The sequence below is a fragment of the Notechis scutatus genome, chromosome 1, assembly GCF_049901735.1.
Source record: "Notechis scutatus isolate UNSWTSFEM ecotype Mainland chromosome 1, rNotScu1.2, whole genome shotgun sequence".
In the NCBI taxonomy this organism is placed as follows: domain Eukaryota; kingdom Metazoa; phylum Chordata; class Lepidosauria; order Squamata; family Elapidae; genus Notechis; species Notechis scutatus.
Window position 1 is genome coordinate 258242 of NC_142009.1, and position 20044 is coordinate 278285.

General features: G+C 45.8%; 2 protein-coding genes across 2 annotated transcripts in view; one reads left to right on the forward strand and one right to left on the reverse strand.

The window, feature by feature from the left end:
* RPS28 (ribosomal protein S28) overlaps positions 1 to 20044 on the reverse strand; it is a 197842-nt gene that overhangs the window by 116593 nt on the left and 61205 nt on the right. The gene's annotated exons all lie outside the window — the stretch shown is intronic.
* Positions 690 to 12258, forward strand: LOC148132643 (vomeronasal type-2 receptor 26-like). Its single transcript, XM_087952479.1, has 6 exons — positions 690 to 852; positions 1932 to 2046; positions 4235 to 4526; positions 9849 to 10067; positions 10543 to 10672; positions 11354 to 12258. The coding sequence occupies exons 1-6, from the start codon at positions 690 to 692 to the stop codon at positions 12256 to 12258; spliced, it is 1824 nt and encodes a 607-aa protein (XP_087808605.1).

The window sequence follows — 20044 nt, forward strand, 5'->3', positions numbered from 1 at the left end:
CATCTTTCTCCCCAAATGCTACATTATCCTACTGAGGCCTGAATCAGAGAGAAAATATAATGAGGCATAAGAATGTCTGATTTATGTGGAAAGTAGTAACTTTTACTTTAAAACTTTTATTATATTGAACAAGTTAACAAAACCAATCTAAATTACTTTTTCTGGGAGGGGGATAAAATTCAACATGGAAACACCCAATTCCTTTTTTTGTGTAGGAAAAAATCAAAGGCGCATATTTAAGATTGAAGAGAGCATCCTGGGCAGCAGCACATGTGAAAAGCATCTCTCTCTCTTCATGAGTCACAAGCTGAACATGAGCCAAGATGAGCAACTTGTTGCTGATATTCTTTGTCTGATGCAGGTGAAAACCCACAGAGTCTGTGCTGAATCAACAGGCATGAAGTGCGAAAAATAAGAGGGAATCATGGTTCCTCCATATTCTACATTGGTTAGACCACATCTGAATATTGCATACAGCCTCAGAGACAGACCAGAACGTAGTGGCAGAGTGTAAGATTCAGGCAGGGACAGCATGCACTGAATGGTACCAACAAGTAGCTGATGTTCTGTACAGAAACATATGCACAGTGTATGGACTGGACCTTCCCAAGCCCAGTTGTGATCTTTCACACAAAGTTGTGGAGAACAACAGGGCTAAGATCCTCTGAGACTTCCAAATCAAGGCAGACATGCAGGTCCTTGCCAATGAACCAGACAAAGAGGTTGTAGAGAAGAAGACAGAGGTGGGGATAGATGCAGCCATGTCAAATTACAGCAACATCAGAAAGAAGGAGGATGGGAAGCTGGAGAAATTCAAAGTCCTAAAGGAGGAAGTGGATAAGATATGGAAAGGCAAAAGGGGTCTTAGTGATAGGGGTCTTTTGGGCTGTTGACTCTTAAACTGATAGAGGGGCTCCAGCAGATCCCAGGAATAATAGCAGATGCCCAGAAGAGTGAAGTGCAAAGAACTGCTAAAATAACTCTGTCCGTCCTTGTCTTGCTTGATTCAGTGGTGACTGGGGAGGAGAGACCCCACCCTGGATCTTCTTTATGTGAGGTATCACAGGGGTCAGTGCTGTCCCCTCTCCTGTTCCACATGTACATGAGACCCAGAGTAAGCTCATCCAATGTCATGAAGTGAGGTATCCTTGATATGTTGATGATACTCAATTGTACATCTTTTGTTCGGGTAAATTAAGCATCATTGTGCATGTCCTGTCCTCTTGGATTAAGGATGCCCGGGCCACCTCCTGGTTGGACTACTGCAATGCATTCCATATGGAGCTGCCCTTGAAGAGTATCCAGAAACTTCAGCTGGTGCAAATTGCAGTCGCAAAAAAAGTTATGCATTTATCTGATAGGGCACATTATCTCTCTGCTCGCTGAGATGCATTGGTTGGTCTCATCACAACAGACTTGAGGACTGTATTATTATTGTATAAAGGTTTAAGCAATGATTGTCTTCTTTTTTTACAGTTTTTAACTGGGCTGTTGTATGCTGCTCAGAATCCCTTTGCATGAGATGGGTAGCCATATAAATTGGATCAGTCAATCCTTTCCATTTCTTGTCGTGGGGGTATAACTAAACCAGGTATTCCATCTCGATATTGACATGACTGCTCACACTTCCTAGGGTACACCTGACTGCCTCCATACACCATTAGCACCCATTCTATCTGAACATAGTATGACACAGGCCAAACTCCATCTTCTGCACAGGTGTTCACTTTCAGGTAGGTCAAAATCTCAATTCTCCAGTCTATCTGTTCTGTGGATTAGCCACAAGAGACACAAACATGTTTTTCCCCACCTGATGTGCAAATGACATATATTGCTCAGTGGGTAGGACAATTGCTTTTCCCTGAAATCATCAGAAGAACAGTAATTCTTAATGTCTCCCCTGGAGATTTCAACCCACAAAAATCTCCAAGGTAAAACTTGCTTTGAAAAATATGCCCTGCTGGAGGACCTCACCTGGTCTTCCAGAGAGCTAACTCTGAGCTTTGGTGTGACTCAGCTGCCCTTTGTGTCAAAGCCAAAACACAGGTAAGAGAAGGCATGATTGATACAATGCTCGTTTATGGTTGATTAGTCTTGTGACTTCATTATTAAAATAAATAATAAGACACAACACATAGTCTACTTTCAGAATAGGCCAGATAGGAACAAATAAAGAGATAAAATACAAATGTGTTAATGCAAAAGGACTTCAGATAAATTTGCCTTGAGGCCATCCAGCTGGCAAGGCAGCCATAACTGTGTAAACTTGCAGAGGTTTCAAGTGCTCCCTGCAATTCTGCTTCCCACAAACCTTGACTTCTGATCTAGCAGGGAAGGTGACAAGAATGATTGGGCTGCCTCTCCTGCTGCTGCTTCTGCTCTTCTGGCTCCTGCCCCCAATGATTGCTAACAATCAATGGAAATATTACATGTCTGGTGATCTGGTTATTGGTGGGAATTTACCCCTGGCAACTTTTTTCCTCTCCAGTATACAATATTTTCAAGATGAACGATCATTTCATATTTATAAATTCTCGTAAGATTCACCTGAATGGAAAAATATAGATGATTGTTTTCTTTCTTTTGGATTGAGAAACTCCTTTTAGAAATACTTTTCTAGTGATGTTTGCAAAGATCCTTGTAAACAACTTTGTATAGATCAGATTTCTGTCCTTTCCTCAATAAATAGCCAAATTCATGAAATAGGCTAGAATTCCCAGTCTTTGCAGAAGTCTTCCCTCTGGATGATTATACACCATAGGAAAGTGGAGAGGGAAAACACCTTGGAGACTTTGCTGGCCTAGTAAAGAGGTTCACTTATGTTTATTTGGACATAAAATCATGGTCTAAAACCCCCCAGAAAGCTCAGTCCTTTTCCAATGTGGGGTACTGCCAAAATCCCTGAGTTTGAGAATCAACATTTCTCATGAATAATGGCCTTCACTCCATCTGTGCTGTGACCCCCACTAGAGTCTTTGGGTCAGCAATGGTGACCAGACCTGAAGAAGCTGCTCCAAGAGAGACTCAAATTGATTAGGGTGGAAGAGAAGCAATTGGGGAGGATTCCAGTCATGGAAGCCAAGTGAAGAAGGGAGGAGGTTTTATTTTGAAAAGGCAACTGGGTTGATTTTTTGAGGAAAAAACAAGATGTATCACAAATTGGGAGCAATCCAAACTCTATACTACCAGGCTGAAAGTTTGCCTACCAGTAAAGAAGGAAAAGAAAAAGAACTAAAACACATCAAGGAATCCCTTCAGAAATTGTGGCTATCCTAGCTGGGCCTTCATCAAACCCCAAAATTGACCCAGCATGACCACCTCTACTACAGAGAAGGGAGAGAGTAACAACCAAGAATACATTAAGGCAGAAACTTAAGGATAAAAAAACAAAATGAGCAACATGGTATATGCAACACAATGCAGTGAGCCATGTGCAGATCTGTTCATTGGGGAAACAAAACAGGCACTTCAACAGCACATGGCACAACATAGGAGATCTAAGCCATCAGGACCAGATTCAGTGGCCCATCTGCATTTGAAAGATAAGAGTCACTCTTTTGAGGACAGCAAGGTCTACCTTTTGGATAGAGAGGACCATTGGTTTGAAAGAGGGGTCAAAGAGGCCATCTATGTTAGAACTGAGCAACCCATCCTCAACAGAGGGGGAGGGATAAGACAATGTCTATCCCCCAATTGGTGATGCAGTCCATTTGGCTGTTCCAAGAAAATTCCACACTTCTGACTCAGGTGACCCTGAGCTCACAAGTAAACCCCCAAGTACCCACAATGACACCCACAGAGCATTAAAACCAGTTGACTTCAAAGAAAACACAACGTTTCCATTCTCCCTCCCACCAACTAATCTCAGCTGGCAGTAGCTGTCCTTCCATCTCCGTATGCATACATCCAATACAATTGATGAAACGTCCAAGGTGAAACATTTTGTTTTTTTCTCAAAAATCAGTCCAGTTGCCTTTCCAAAATAAAAGCTACTTTTGATGCAACTATGACCTGGATGATTGAAAATCTTCATGGACATATGAAGAAGGAAGGGATGGTAGAATCGTATAAAAATGTCCATGATGTGGAGATAGGGCCTTTCTCCTCTCTCACTATTCCTAATAATGAAACTTGGGACTTGCTGTTGAAAACTAACCCGAAAAATATGACAAGGCAAAGTCCACCTGCAGGCAGGATTTCCTTATAAGGTCCCCTCTGTTTTTTCTCACTATAGGCTTATACCCAAAAACTTCCAACAGTTCCTGGCCTTAATGTTTGCAGTTAAAGAAGTCAACAAGGATCTGTTTCTCCTCCCCAACATCACCCTTGGCTTCCACATCCAAAACAATTATCAAAAGGAGTGGTGGATTTCTTTGATCAGTCTCTCCCTGCTCTCCACACGAGGCCGAATGGTTCCAGGTTATAAATGTTACATGAAGGACCCTCTAATCTCTGTCATTGGATGTGATGACCCCAAATCCTCAAGGCTGATGGCTTCCATCTTCAGCATCTTCAAGATCCCACAGGTAAGCACTGGATACAATATGGAACACACAAAGAACAGAAACACACACAGAAGCTAAGGATGAAAGCAAAGGTGTTACGAGCAGACACACATCATTGAGTTGATTTCTGTATTTTTTTATGTGAAGATACATTTTTATATAACCACAAAGCAATATTGATATAATTCTGAAAGAGGAATTACTTCCTGACATTCATAGAAGTTTATCATCTTTCTGCACCTTTCAGTGGAGTTTATTCTCTGCGTGGATGTTTTGTTCCTTTGACTTATGATCTATCACAGCCAGGCAAAATAGGTAACTGATGTCTCTTCCTTAGAAGGGAGGAAGATGAAGCTTTCCACTCACAATGAGTAAATCTGACTGGTGGGGCAAGAAATCACACAATGGGGGCCCTTAAAGTCACCATTAAAGTGTACATTGTGTCAGGGTTCTGACCAATTCCATAATAAAATTAGCAGTCTCAAGCCATTTAGAAAGAAAAATCCAGTGGTTTATTAGGAGCGCCATGTTGGCTCTACCTATGGGAAGCCAGCTCTCACTTCACTCAATTTGCACCTTGGCTCTGACCCTCTTTCCCCTCCCCCCAAAGTGTGTTACCAGGCACATTATCCAACGAAGCAATTTTGCGGGTCGTATAAGTCATTCCCTCCAGCCATTGTGGGTCTCCGTGGAGATGGCCTTGACTTTGGCTGGCAAGGCTGTGTCCTGTTTTGACTGAGGTGTGAATTCCTTGGTGCAGCTGCGAGGCCCCTCCCCCAGCCTATGGAAACTCGGGAGCAGGTCAGGGAAGCTTTCCAAGTCAACACTTTGTCTCTAAAAGAGGATTTTCGTTTTCTCCAGCTTGGTGTTGGCTTTGAGTTCACTCAGGGAGACAGAAGAGTTTATCCTTCCTTCTTCCGGATAAATCCCAAAGAATCTCCTCAGTATGTGGGTTTAGTCCAGCTGCTCCTGTATTTCCAGTGGAACTGGGTTGGGCTGGTGGCCCCTGAAAATGACGATGGAGAACTTTTCACCTCATCTCTGGTGCCAATGCTCAAGGAGAAGGAAATCTGCCTGGCCTTCACTCAAATGATAACACTTGATTTTCATACTGCTTCATATTCAAAAGTAAACCATATTTTCAACACTTGGTCTAAAGGGGAAGTGATTATTCTGTTTGGAGACTCTAATACTATTGCAAATGTACACACAGTTGTGTATGCTTATGGCATACTTAGAAAAGCATCATTTCTGAAAGTTTGGATCTTTACATCCAATTGGAAACTTAATGTGCTGAACTCTCAATATCTATTGAAAATGATAAAGCCCTTCCATGGGGCTTTGAATTTTAGGCACCACACTGGGGATGTCTCAGAATTCAGCTGTTTTCTCCTGTCTTTAGACCCTTTGAACCCACAAGAAGATGTTTTTCTCCCACTATGGTGGGAAGAGGTCTTTGACTGCAACATCCACAAGCCTGGAAAGACCCCTCCAAAAGGGGAAAAACCATGTACAGGAAAGGAGAATTTACAGAATCTGCCATCCTACCTGTTTGAAACAAGCATGACTGGAGAAAGCTACAATATCTACAATGCCATTTATGCTCTGGCACACACATTACATGCAATGCATGGATCCAAAAGGCGACCAGCCATGCTGAGACTTGGAGAGAGGATCTCAAATGTCCAGTCCTGGCAGGTAATCTCTGGGTGTCAGTTCTGCCACCTCACTTCTTCTTTTGTCTTACTTCGGTGCCAGCCTGCCATAGATCCTGGAGTGGAGGGAAGCTTTTGGGGAAGGAGAATGGAGCACCTCTGATGTACTTTGGGCCAGCTGGAGAAAACATCTGAAGGACAACCGGCCAGAGAGAAAAGTGCAGCTGCATTCCAAGAACTGCCAAAAACTTCTCTTTTGATTATGATTGGGCATGAGGGGCCAATGGGAGGACAGGCCTGGAAAACAGGGGAAGTTTATGAGGGAATTGACACGGGATCCTCAAACTTGGCTTTGCCTTACTGTACTTCCTTTGACTTTGGCAAAACTATACCTTGCCCTCAAAAATGAAGTCAATGGACTGTTTCTGCCTTCTGAGTTGATGTTGTGGTTATCCGACAGCTGGTGCAGATGGCTGAGGAGAGCGAGGACTCAGATGAGGGGCCAGGACCATTAGGGAGTGGACTGCTGCCTTCAGAGATTGTGGGGGCTGGCAGCAGCAATGAGGAGGTTCCCGAGGAGCCTGTGCCAAGTGCACGCATGAACGCAGGGTTGCTCACAGGAAAGAGCAGCTACAATACCACGGGCAACTCGGGAGTAAGGCTGCAAGGTAATGGCCCCTCCTTCAAGAAGATAAAAGGCAGCTGTGCAGAGAACATTCTTTGTAGGAAGCAAAGACGTTTTGAAACTCAGCCTCATGGCCATTGCAGTTGGTATTTTAAGACTGTTGTACTGAAAACTATTTCTTATCTGTTGTTTTTGGGCAGCCTTGCAAAAATTTGGCAAGGTTCTTTCTTGTAAGATCTGATTAGTTGGAAGCAGCCTTTTAACTGTGAAGAAATAGAATTCTTAGCTGAATCAATAAAAGGTTGTACTGCCTTTGTTTTGTGTTTGCTCTCTTGGAACTGGGTTGGGTCAGGACAGTTAAGTCAAGACAGATCTTATTCAGGCCACAGATCTTTAGAGAGAAAGCTCCCCATGTCAATTTCTTGAGTTAAATATCTTTATGGCATCATATCCCTGCATCAAATCTGCATAAAACCAGTGTCAGGGTTCCAGAGATTGCCCTAATTAAATCATGAGCCTCGAGCCAAGCTTCAAAAGGATCCAAAAGAATTATTAGGAGACACATGTTGGCATTGACCCATATGAAGCCCACACTTCCAGGGATGGGATTCAAATTTTTTAACAACCGGTTCTGTGGGCATGGCTAAGGTGCTTTTAATATATCCAAAAGTCTTTATTATCCCTTTGACATTTTATTTTCAGCTTAAATGCCTATTGATGTCAAAGTGGATTTTTGTCAATTTCTTACTTAAATCTCTTAGTTGTCAGTATAAGGAAGGGAAGAAAAAAAAAGCCAAATCCTTTCCCTTCCCTCTCTCCTTCGCTGCCTCAAAGTCTTCTTTGGGAACAATGTTATTTTTTTATAGTTCAAATTCCAGGGTACCTTACGTTGTTGCTTTTTCAGTTTAACTCGGTCAACCAAAACTTTCTCTTCTTATCTCCCTCCTGCACATTCTTTTCCGGTCGAGTTCTTCTTTGAGGTGGCCATTTCTGACCACCGCTGCAACGGCCTTTGGGAAAGGGAGGAATGGCCAGCTGAGGAGGAGAGATGCGGCTCTCCTCGACCCTGCTGGTGGTCTCCCCCCTCTTCACCACCTCTAAGGGATGGCTTAGCCCCAAATCCAGCCGGCTCGGGGCGCTCCGGTGGCGAGCACGGATCGAAACCGCGCACGATTGCGGATTTCGGTTCATTGCCGAAGAAGCTCAAACTGGAAGTCCATGCTTACTTAGATTTTTACATGTGTATGAATTAAAATATCATTTTCTCCTCCTTTCTGAAATGCATAAATATAATAAGTTCATCTTTTTTTCTGCAGGCGTCCCTCCCATTATTTCTGGAGATAATTTCTCCGAGGTGCATCTTAACGACAAATTAAGTAGTTAGCCCTGATTATTTGTTTGGGTCCTGCATTTTGGTCCCACAACAATTTCTAAATGAATTACGAGTTGCTCTTTCATTCTAGGTTCTCTTTTTTTCTAGCCAGGAAGGCAGCATAACCACCTTTCCTTGCCAGCCTTCAATTTTAAGGATTGGGAATTCTGGTCCATTTTCCAGGGTTTAACTCCCCTTTACCCAACACTTCACCCTATAGCATCTTCTCCCTTCCAGCCTTGATTCTTGTGTTATAACCATGCAATTTTCCATTTGACTGAGTTGCTTCTCCATCACACATTCCTTGGGAGGAAAGAATTTCTTGTGGCCAGATTTCTATAACTGGTCTGCATCTTGGGAAGGCTCATAAGGCTGAAAGGCTCAGCTCCACTTTGCTCAGCCGTGGCAGCTTCAGGGCCCCCTTGCTCACTCCACCAAATACCCCTCCTTCTTTTAATTCTCTACCTCAATGTCCTTCCACTCTTACACCCATCCCCTGTGCCCCTCAGTGCTTGCTCGCGGTGGCGTTTGGTTTTCATGGTTTTGTAAGTTGCAAGAACTAGGTACCTGATGAATTAGTATGATTAGGGGTGACATGATGGCTGTCTTCCAACATCTGAGGGGCTGTCACAGAGAAGAAGGGGTTGACTTCTAATCCAAAGCACTTTAGGGCAGGACAAGAAGTAAGAGATGAAAGATTAAGAGAGAATTAAAGAAACGTTTTCTGACATTCTTAATTAGAAACAAAGAAACAGTCAAATCTGAAGCTGGCCTGTCTGAGGCCATTTTGAGACTTTTATGCTGACACACTGAAGGAGCGTGACAGGGAGGGGAGAATGGAGATAATTGGGGTGTTGTAACCAAAATAAAATACTTTCTCTTGGGAACCAAGGACATTCCTGCAGGTGCTCGGCAGGAAGGGACAGGAGTTACCCAGCAACTGGACAGTAACATGATTGGACCATGTGACTAATTGTTTTGGGAAAGTGAAAAACATTTACTTTTAATTAGGTGAAAACTTCAGGAATAGTCAGAGTCGGTTTTCACCAGCCTGTGCCAATATGATATATCCAAAAAAATTGTTCTTTGAGGAAATTGCCTTCCTTGGAGTTTTGTTTGCAGTGAGTGTGTTACTTGGAACCCTGACAGAAACATAGAAAATGGACAGCAGAAAAAACCTAATGGTCCATCAAGTCTGCCCTTTGAGTTTAACTTTTTTATTTCTCTTTAATTTATTTTTTATTATTCTTTACAAATTATTTTTATTTCATTTCAATTTGTTGTTGGATGATGGATATGTGTTTATCTCAAGCCTGTTTAAACTCAGATACTGATGATTGACCCACAACCTACACTGGGAGTTGGTTCCAAGCTTCCTCTACTCTTTCTGTGAAGGAATCCTTTCTAACATTATTTCTGAAGATCCCTCCTGTCAATTTGAGGGCATGTCCCCCATGCTCCTCATTCTTGCTTAGGATCGAAAATAATGCCTTCTAGAACCCTATTCATACCCTTCATCTATTCAAAGGTTTTAATCATGTCATTGTCCCCCTTTCCCTTCTGTCCTCCAGTTGTCCATATTCAGGAAAATCTCCTAAGATGGTGACCAGCCCAGAATGATAGCAGTCATTATGTCTCATTTGGGGCTTTCAGCCAATGACTCCAATTTCTGAAGATCTCTTTTCTTTCAGCTTCTTCCCTATTTGAGGAATGTCCAGTTCAACAACAGTGCTGGTGATGAAATCTCCTTCTCAGAAAATGGACTGGGATCTGCTGGTTATGATCTTCTGAACTGGGTTTTCCTCCCCAATTTATCGTTTGTCCCTGTGAAAGTTGGACAAATAGATCCTGGGGCTCCCCCAGGCCAGGATTTAACCATCAACTCCAATGCAATTGTCTGGTCAAGAAAGGTGAGCTGGAAGGTCAAATAAATTCAGCAAAAGACTCATTCTCTTCTGGGGATTCAAAACTTCCTCCTTACTGGAAAACAGGTCACTGAATCAGAAATTTGGCAACCATCTGTTTAGAAAAACATGGTTTGCATGTAAAATATTTGACGTTTTGCTTGAAATCCAGGATGCATTTAGAGCAGCCAACACCTGTTTCCATAGACGATTTCCATTCAATTAGATTCCCATGACTGTTTGTTTTAGGAAAGCTGTAGTTCAATTCCCAAGTCTTCTTTTATGTGCCAAGTCCCAGTTCCAATCTCTAGAATCTATCGGGTGGTGTGGAGTGTCACTTGCTTTAATCCCCTATAGCATTTCCTGGGTTCCAATAGACCCTTTGTAAACATGTTGACAATGGAAACAAAAATGTACAAATGAATACATGAAACATATTATTTGCTTAGGCCACCTATAGCATTTCTCTTTTCTCTTCTAGAAGGTGCCCTTTGCCAGGTGTGGCATCAAGAGGTGCCAGGCAGGAGAGAGGAAGAGAGTTCCAGAAGGCAAGGAAGTTTGCTGCTACCAATGTGCCCCTTGTCCAGAAGGGACTATATCTAATCAGACAGGTAGAGCACACTTTCAGTGTAGATCTTCCAAGATGAAGGAAACCATTCAGTAGAAACAACTATGAAGTTTTTTTAATGGATTTGACATTTTTCAAAATATTCATCCTTTGCAGCAGAATCTTGGAGTTGATGGATCTAAATTATCCTCCTAGCCACCATTCGTGCTCCACAGCAATTTAATGCAGGATAGTTTCAGGGCAGAATTCATGGGTTCCCTTTCTAGATTTTCTAGTCCTTCTCTTGCAACCCATCAAGAAAACCAGCAATCAAACTTTCTATGAAGGAGTGGGTTGTTGAGGGTCAAGTTTTAATTTTTATTATTTAAGATGAGCATCTTCTGTCAGCGCTATCAGTCTCCCAGGAGGTTGATAGACCTGTTGGAGAAAGGGGAGATCCACCTAACTTTGTCTTCCTGCCCTTCCCTATAGAAGCAAATAGTCAGAATGAGTCAATCCAAAATCCAAAGTAGAGAACTTGTTTGTCCCAAAGGTGCTTTTTCAAGAGGAAACGGGACTTTCTGGGTTTCATTTAAACTTCTTGGATGAGAATTGAAGTCTTCAGAAAAAACCAGAAATTCTAATTGCCTCTTGAAAAATCACCTTCAATATTGAATAAATCAATATTGAAGGATGCTTTGCCCCTTTTTTATATACCACCAAATGTAAAGTGACTTTATTTCAGATGCAGCTTCCTGTGATCCCTGCCCAGAAGATCAGTATCCCAACAAGGACAACGTCCAATGCATTGCCAAGAAGCTTCACTTTCTCTCTTATCAAGACACCCTGGGATATGCTTTAGTTTCTCTCACTCTTTCTCTCTCCATGATCACATTGGGAGTCCTGGCAGTTTTCCTTAAACATCATGACACACCAATCGTCAAGGCCAGTAACAGAGATCTCACCTACCTCCTCCTGGTCTCCCTCCTGCTTTGCTTCCTCTCCTCCTTCCTCTTCATTGGTCGACCCAGGAAGCTCACCTGTCTCTTCCGACAAACTGCCTTTGCCATTCTCTTTTCTCTTGCAGTTTCCTCTGTCTTGGCAAAAACTGTCATGGTGGTTCTGGCCTTCATGGCCACCAAACCAGGGAACAGGTCAAGGAAACTCTTAGGAAAATCACTGACAAATTCCATTGTCATAGCATGTCCCCTGATCCAAGCCGTTCTTTGTGTCACCTGGCTGGTAACCTCCCCTCCATTTCCCAACTTGGACTTCCACTCCTTGACTGGTGAGATCATTTCTGAATGTCAGGAAGGCTCAGCTTCAATGTTTTATGCTGTCCTCGCCTACCTGGGCTTCCTGGCCCTCATCAGTTTCACCGTGGCCTTTCTGGCTAGGAAATTGCCTGACAGTTTTAATGAAGCCAAGTTTATTACTTTCAGCATGCTGGTCTTTTGCAGTGTTTGGATCACCTTCCTCCCCAACTACCTGAGCACCAAAGGGAAGTCCATGGTGGCTGTGGAGATCTTCTCCATCTTGGCCTCTGGGACTGGTCTCTTGGCTTGCATCTTTCTCCCCAAATGCTACATTATCCTACTGAGGCCTGATCTGAATCAAAGAGAAAATATAATGAGGCATAAGAATGTCTGATTTATGTGGAAAGTAGTAACTTACTTTAAAACTTTTATTATATTGAACAAGTTAAAAAAAACCAATCTAAAATCCTTTTTCTGGGAGGGGGATAAAATTCAACATGGAAACACCCAATTCCTTTTTTTGTGTAGGAAAAAAATCAAAGGCACATATTTAGAATTGAAGAGAGCATCCTGGGCAGCAGCACATGTGAAAAGAATCTCTCTCTCTTCATGAATCACAAGCTGAACATGAGCCAACATGAGCAGCTTGTTGCTGATATTCTTTGTCTGATGCAGGTGAAAAACCCACAGAGTCTTTGCTGAATCAGCAGGCATGAAGTGTGAAAAATAAGAGGGAATCCTGGTTCCTCCATATTCTACATTGGTTAGAGCACATCTGAATACTGCATTCAGCCCCAGAGACAGACCAGAACGTAGTGGCAGAGTGTAAGATTCAGGCAGGGACAGCATGCACTGAATGGTACCAACAAGTAGCTGATGTTCTGTACAGGAACATATGCACAGTGTATGGACTGGACCTTCCCAAGCCCAGTTGTGATCTTTCACACAAAGTTGTGGAGAACAACAGGGCTAAGATCCTCTGAGACTTCCAAATCAAGGCAGACATGCAGGTCCTTGCCAATGAACCAGACAAAGAGGTCGTAGAGAAGAAGACAGAGGTGGGGATAGATGCAGCCATGTCAAATAACAGCAACATCAGGAAGAAGGAGGATGGGAAGCTGGAGAAAGGTCAAAAGAATGAACTGGAGAAGATATGGAAAGGCAAAAGGGGTCCTATGGATAGGGGTCCTTTGGTCTGTACTCTTAAACTGGTAGTGGGGCTCCAGTGGATCCCAGGAATAATAGCAGATAGCCAGAAGAGTGAAGTGGAAGGAACTACTAAGTGTCATGCCCCTGGTGGAGACTGACTCTGATGGAGAGAAGAGCGAGTGGAAGTATGGCTCCGGAGGTTCTGGAGGAGGCTGGGGAAGGGCAGAGGCTGGCTGAGCAATCAGAGGAGGACCCAGGCCCATCCCCTATCCATTCTAGGGCATGCAGGGAGGAGAGGAAAGGGAGAGACTTGGTCTACCAGGAGGAGAGGACCTTGGTCCTTTTCATGGGCTGCAGCTGTGACAACTGAATAAGAGGACGGACATGCATATGGGTGAGTGCTGGAAACAAAGCATGGAAATATCTCTAGTTTATGGTTCCTCCCTGAGTTTGGCGTCCTTCCCATTGTGTGTTATCTGTGGACATCCTCCAGCCCTTATCTTGCCTGCTTTTTGTTGCTTTTTTCTTTCTTCTTATAACTGTGTGGGAGTTTTTTGTCTTCCGTCAAAGATATTCAGAGCTTGGAAGCAAAATGAAGGAATAAAAGGGGCTTCACCTGTTTAATGTGACTGTGTTTGTTTTGTATCCCACCCTGGGTCATCACACTAAGATACTGTGTCCGTCCTCATCTTATTTGACTCAATGGTGACTGGGTAGAAGAGACCCCACCCTGGAACTTCTTTATGTGAAGTACCACAGGGGTCAGTGCTGTCCCCTCTCCTATTCCACATCTACACAAGACCCCAGAGTAAGCTCATCCATTGTCAGGAGGTGAGAGAAATCAGAATTATTCCATTAAAGAACAGAGCAAATGTAACCCCGTGTATAGCCTCTGTGTAATCTAAGAAACTATAACAAGATATTAAGTAAGAGATTGTGTAAGGATGTTACCTGTAAGGAAATAACAAGGTTATAAATCTCTTAGCACATTCTGGTCAGAAAGCTGGTTGGCAGGTCAGAGAAGATAGTTCGCAGGTCAAGAAACCAGTTGTCATACTAAAATTAATAATGCTGACAATAGTTGGATGTAGCAACTGCTAAGGGGAAGGAGATTACTGGAGATGGATAACTACTGGGATGGAATGCTGGGAAGAGGATGATTGTCCACCCAGAAATCAACCAATAAAAATAAGGGGCATTAATGGGCTGGAGTTTTGAAACCTTATTTAACCATCATGTATCCCTATGTAAAATGTCTCCTGTGTGTCTACCCACATGAGAGTAAGAGTCCAGCCTTGGCAAACATTTCAATAAAAAAGGTCTTATATTGTTCCTGTTGATTTCAACCTGAGAAGTTGATTTTTTTACATGCGATGAGGTATCCTTGATATGCTGATGATACTCAATTGTACAACTTTGCTTCTGGTAACTTAAGCAGCACTCTACGTGTCCTGTCCTGCTGGACGCCCTGGTAACCTCCTGATTGGACTATTACTATTGGGCTGCCCCTGAAGGGTATCCAGAAACTTCAGCTGCTACAAATTGAAGCAGCAACAAAAGTTATGCATGTTTCTGGTAGGGCACATTATCGCTCTTCTTGCTAGTTGCATTGATTGGTCTCATCACAGCAGAGTTGGGGACTCTCTTATTATTTTATAAAGGTTTTAAGCAATGATTGCCTTCTTTATTTACAATTTACAAAATGGGGAGGTGATAAGCAACCTGGGAAAGCCAAGGGAAATCATCAAAACCATAAAAAAGTGAAAGTTAGAATATTTTGGATATGTGGTCTTCCAGTTAGGCTCCCTCGAGGAGGGACTGAATCCACGACCATCTGTGGTTTCAGTTTGTGCTCGCTGCTGGAGGGCCACGATCTACCTGATTTGGGCTGAAGCCACCCCGTAGAGGTGGCAAAGAAAGGGGAGAATGCTAGCTGAGTTGAGGGGAGCCACATTCCCCCTCCTTGGCGAGGCATAAAACTCCTCTCTGAAGGCAGATGCAGAGAAGGCCAAAATGGCCCAAAGAGCCCAAAAGGGACAAAAGAGGAAGATCTTACCGGACAAGATCATGCAGGAGCAGAGAGAAGAAGAGGACAGCTTGGGTGACTGGGTTAAACAGGATTAACATCTGAATATAAGGAACCCTGGAGCTAAAATACTTAAGAACCCTTAGGAAAATAGTTTTAAAGCTGCAGTACAGAAGAGAAGGAAAAAAAATATCTGAAAAAAGGGGGTGAAATTTGGACATACTAAAGAGTGCCACCTGACACTGAAATAAACTAATGTGAACTTTTCAAAGACTTTTAAAGAAAAATAAAGAAAGAAATGTTGCTACAATCAAATAGAGCCCCTGGAAGGTGAAAGTGCAGTTTGGAACTTTGTAACAAAGAAAGAAGCAAGAAAAAAGTGTTCTGGAATTGTTTGTGTTCTGTATGGCTCATTAGCATTCTTGTAAATCTGTCTCCTGATTGGCTAAGATGCACGGCGGCCCGATTGGTCAAGCCAGCCGCGGCTGATTGGCCCACGATGAATTCCCCGCGATTGGAGGAAACCAATCACGGGAAATTCAAAGCGCTGTCATTGGCCGCGGCGTGGCCGGCTAGGTTGATAAAAGCCGCGATCTAGCCTAGCCACCCCGAGTCGATCTCAGGACCAAATAAAGAGCTGAAACTAGTCACTGACTCCTGAGTCTTCTTCGCGACGAACTTAGCACTGGCGACGAGGGTGGGATCACGGAATTGAGACCCACCAAGCACGTGGCACCGGACAAAGAGATCGCCGAGATGGCCAGCATCGTACCACCCGCACCTTTCAACCAAGATACTGAGGACTGGGAGTCCTACATAGACCGCTTCCTGATGTTCTTAGAAAGTAGCAACCTCAAGGATGCGAACGGGCAGAAAAAAACGGGCTGTTTTCCTGACACACTGCGGGCCCGCAGTGTTTAAAATGGCAAAGGCCCTTGCAAAGCCCGAAGATGTGAAGGCGATGGACTGGGCCGACCTCGAAGCATTATTGCGGAACCACTATGCCCCCGCCGTGCCCACCCTGATCCGACGGCACGACTTTTACCACCGGGATCAGAGGGGGGGCGAGAGCATCGGAGATTTCGTGGCAGATCTCCGAAACCTGGGAGGCATGTGTGGCTTCACGGATATGGATGAGGCCCTCCGAGACTGCGTCGTCCTGGGACTCAGGGACCCGGTCTTACAAAGCCGACTGATGGCCAAGGGCGACATCTCCCTCGCCGACGCCCTTTCCGAGGCGACCGCAGCCGAAGCGACCCGGAAATCCGCAGCCCGGATGCGGAGATCCGACACCGGGATCGAGCCGCGACCACCAAGGCAGCCACGATGACGGAGACGCAACCAGAAGCAAGCCGCCGAACCACCACCACCCACCATGGCGACCTCGACTCCGCCACCACAGATGACGAGGACGTCCACCGACTCCAAACAGAGCGGGACCGGCGCGAGCAACGAAGCCGTAAGTCGGGAACCAACTGTGCCGGATGCGGAGGTGACCACCCGCGATCGGAGTGCCGTTTCTTCGACGCGATATGCCGACACTGCGACAAGAGAGGCCCCATCGCCCGAGTCTGCCGACTCAAGAAAACCTACAGCCCCCAACGGCGAGACAACAGCAACCGGAGGCGAGACAGCATCCCCCCCCCAGGCCCAGGGACCGCCAACCCGAGAGCCGCTGGAACCGGGACGGACGAGGTCGACGAGACGGCGAGAACTGGCAGAGAGAGGAAACCCACCAGACGGTCATCATCAGCCATTCCTCAAGCACAGACGCCCGAAAGGTATACGTGGAAGTGGGCATCGAGGGCAAGCCATGCAAGATGGAGGTGGACTCTGGGTCCAACCTTTCCATGGTTGCATGGCGGGAAATCAAGTGCCTGGTGCACGAAATCCAAAAGAGGGGGCTGGAAAGCCAGAGGTTGATTTTCAAAGACTACCAAGGGAACCGCATCCCGGTAGTCGGAACAGGACACTTTGAAGTAACCTTCAAGGGGCGCACAGCGAGGCTCTCGCTAACAGTCGTGGACAGAGACCGCCCCAGCCTTTTAGGACTACAGTGGTTCGCACCGCTCAGGATTGAAGTAACTGGCATCGACCACGTCGCAGAGGCAGACTGGGAAGAACAGCTCACACGGGACTTCCAGGAAGTGTTCGACGGCACCCTAGGCAAGTACCGAGGGCCCCCTATTTCGTTCAGCTTAGACCCCAACGTTCCCCCCAGACGCCTTAAACCACGGCGGGTACCTTTCGCACTCCGGCCCAAGATAGATGAGCAAATAGACAAGCTCATCAAGCAGGGAGTCCTAGAGCCAACCAATCACGCCCGGTGGGAGACCCCAATAGTCACCCCAGTCAAGCCCGATGGGTCGGTGAGAATCTGTGGGGACTATAAGGCCACCCTAAATTGCACCTTACAACAAAGCGCCTACCCCGTCCCAGTCGTACAACACCTTCTGCACTCACTGGGGGGAGGCAAGGTTTCGCAAAGCTCAACCTGGCACAAGCCTACCAGCAATTGCCGGTCGACGCAGAAACCGCCGAGGCGCAGACCATAGTCACCCACCGGGGGGCCTTTCACTGTAAGAGACTCCAGTTCGGAGTCAGCGTGGCCCCAGGAATTTTCCAGAGCCTCATGGAAAGACTCCTGCAAGGAATCAAGGGGGTGGTGCCCTACTTCGACGACGTACTGGTGTCGGCAGCCAACCAAAACGAACTAGAAGGTCGCCTAAGGGAGGTCCTAACGAATTTCAAAAATGCGGGACTAAAGGTTAAAAGAGAAAAATGCCAATTGCACACCGAGAGGGTCGAATTCCTGGGGTACCTTTTAGACCGGTACGGAATTCACCCAACCGAGAAAAAAATCAGAGCAATAAAGGAAGCCCCCAGGCCGAAGAATAAAACGGAACTACAGGCATTTCTAGGACTGCTTAATTTCTATAATGTTTTCCTGCCCCAGAAGGCGACCGCGGCGGAGCCTTTACATAGGTTTTTGGACAAGGCGGCCACGTGGAATTGGGGGAAACGCAAGGAAGCCGCCTTCAACAAAACCAAGGACCTGCTCACCTCGGATGCCGTCCTCATCCAATACAACGAGACCCTACCGCTAGCCGTCACATGTGACGCATCACCCTTCAGCGTCGGCACCGTTCTCAGCCACACTCTCCCCGACGGAAAAGAAGCACCCATCGCTTTCTTTTCAAGGACCCTCTCCAAACCGGAAAGAAACTACAGCCAACTGGACAAAGAGGCCCTGGCAATCGTCGCCGCAGTAAAAAGGTTCCACGAGTACCTCTACGGCCGGACTTTCACCATCATCACTGACCACAAGCCATTGCTGGGAATCCTGGCAGGGAACAGGGCCACCCCGAACATTCTATCTCCAAGAATGACAAGGTGGTCCGAATTACTTGCCGCCTACAGCTACCGGCTCACACACCGACCCGGTAAGACAATCACCCACGCAGACGCCCTGAGCCGCATGCCACTACCCGACCTGGAGACCGACCCAGCACCCACAACGACCACCCTGAGCATAGAGACTCTACCCGATCTACCCATAACCGCATCAGACATTGCCCACGAAACTAATAAAGACAAGTGTCTGGCACGGGTGTTACATTGGGTAGAGAAGGGGTGGCCCGAAAAAGATGACGATGAAACATTCAGGACATTCCGGAACCGGCAAACAGAACTGTCATTACAAAAAGGTTGTTTACTATGGGGGGGATAGGGTTGTCATTCCGGAAAAATTACAGGAAAAGGTATTGGAATTGTTGCATGAGGGGCACCCGGGCATCGTTAGAACAAAAGCCTTGGCCAGGAGTTATGCATGGTGGCCGGGGATGGACAAACGGATCGAAGCGTGGGTGGCAGCATGCAACCGATGCCAAGAAACCAGGCCCAGCCCTCCAGCCGCGCCAATCCTGGAATGGGAAACCCCCAAGGGACCATGGTCCAGGATCCACATAAATTTTGCCGGGCCCACGAAGGGGCACACCTTCCTCATTACGGTAGATGCTTACTCCAATTGGTTGGAGGTAAGCAACATGAAAACCACCACCACGGAGGCCGTCACCAAGGAACTCGGCAGGCTGTTCGCAACCCACGGCCTCCCAGACGTCATCGTCTCGGATAACAGGCCCCAATTTACCTCGCTGGAATTCGAAAAATTCCTAGCGGAACGGGGAATAGGGGCATGCGCTGACAGCGACAGCACATCCGGCAGCGAATGGGAGGGCGTAACGGATGGTTCAATTTACAAAAAAAACAATCCAAAAGATAGAAAATGGGGAAATCCAAGAGAAAATAAATAAAATGCTCTTTATACAACACATAACCCCAAACACGACAACCAACAAAAGCCCGGCAGAGCTATTAATGGGGAGGAAATTAAGGTCCCCACTCGACAGACTGCACCCCACATACAACCCAGAAAAAAACCCCAAACTCCTCAAGCAAACACCAATCATTTACACCAGGCGACGCAGTATACGTGAAAAACCTTACCGGGGACCCACTTTGGGTACCAGCAACCATAACCCAAGTAACAGGCCCCCACTCGTACCGGCTACAAACAGCCGACGGACGAGCATGGAAAAGACACATCGACCAATTAAGGTCGAGAACGTACACGGGAAATGCAACCGACATGCAAACACACAAAGAAGAAGAAACCTCAGGGGGAAGGGAAAACTCAGATACCAACCAAGAGGGGAGGGGGAAACCGGAAAACCAAATCAACCACCCCCCACAAGAAGAAAACCAACAATACTCACCAGCAGAACCACCGACAGAAGACCAACTCGAAGCCTCGCCCGGAAGGAGCAGCCAAGCAAGCTCAACCAGCCTGGAAAGACCAGGCAGGAACGGCAAAACCAGCAGCTCAACCAACCCGAGTAGACCGGGAGGGAGCTGCCGCGAAAGGCCGGGCCCAACCTTCCAGGCGGTTCCATCAGTAAGGCAAGGAGCAACGCAGAACCCGTCCGAACCGCTCGCCGACCAGACA

What these genes read in the sequence shown, in the direction of transcription:
- LOC148132643 (XM_087952479.1), top strand. Translation starts at nt 690, where the DNA reads ATGCAGGTCCTTGCCAATGAACCAGACAAAGAGGTTGTAGAGAAGAAG. An exon ending in GTGTCAAAGCCAAAACACAG is followed by an intron (nt 2,047 to 4,234) that starts GTAAGAGAAGGC and finishes TTCTCACTATAG; the next exon opens with GCTTATACCCAAAAACTTCC. An exon ending in GACTATATCTAATCAGACAG is followed by an intron (nt 10,673 to 11,353) that starts GTAGAGCACACT and finishes ACTTTATTTCAG; the next exon opens with ATGCAGCTTCCTGTGATCCC.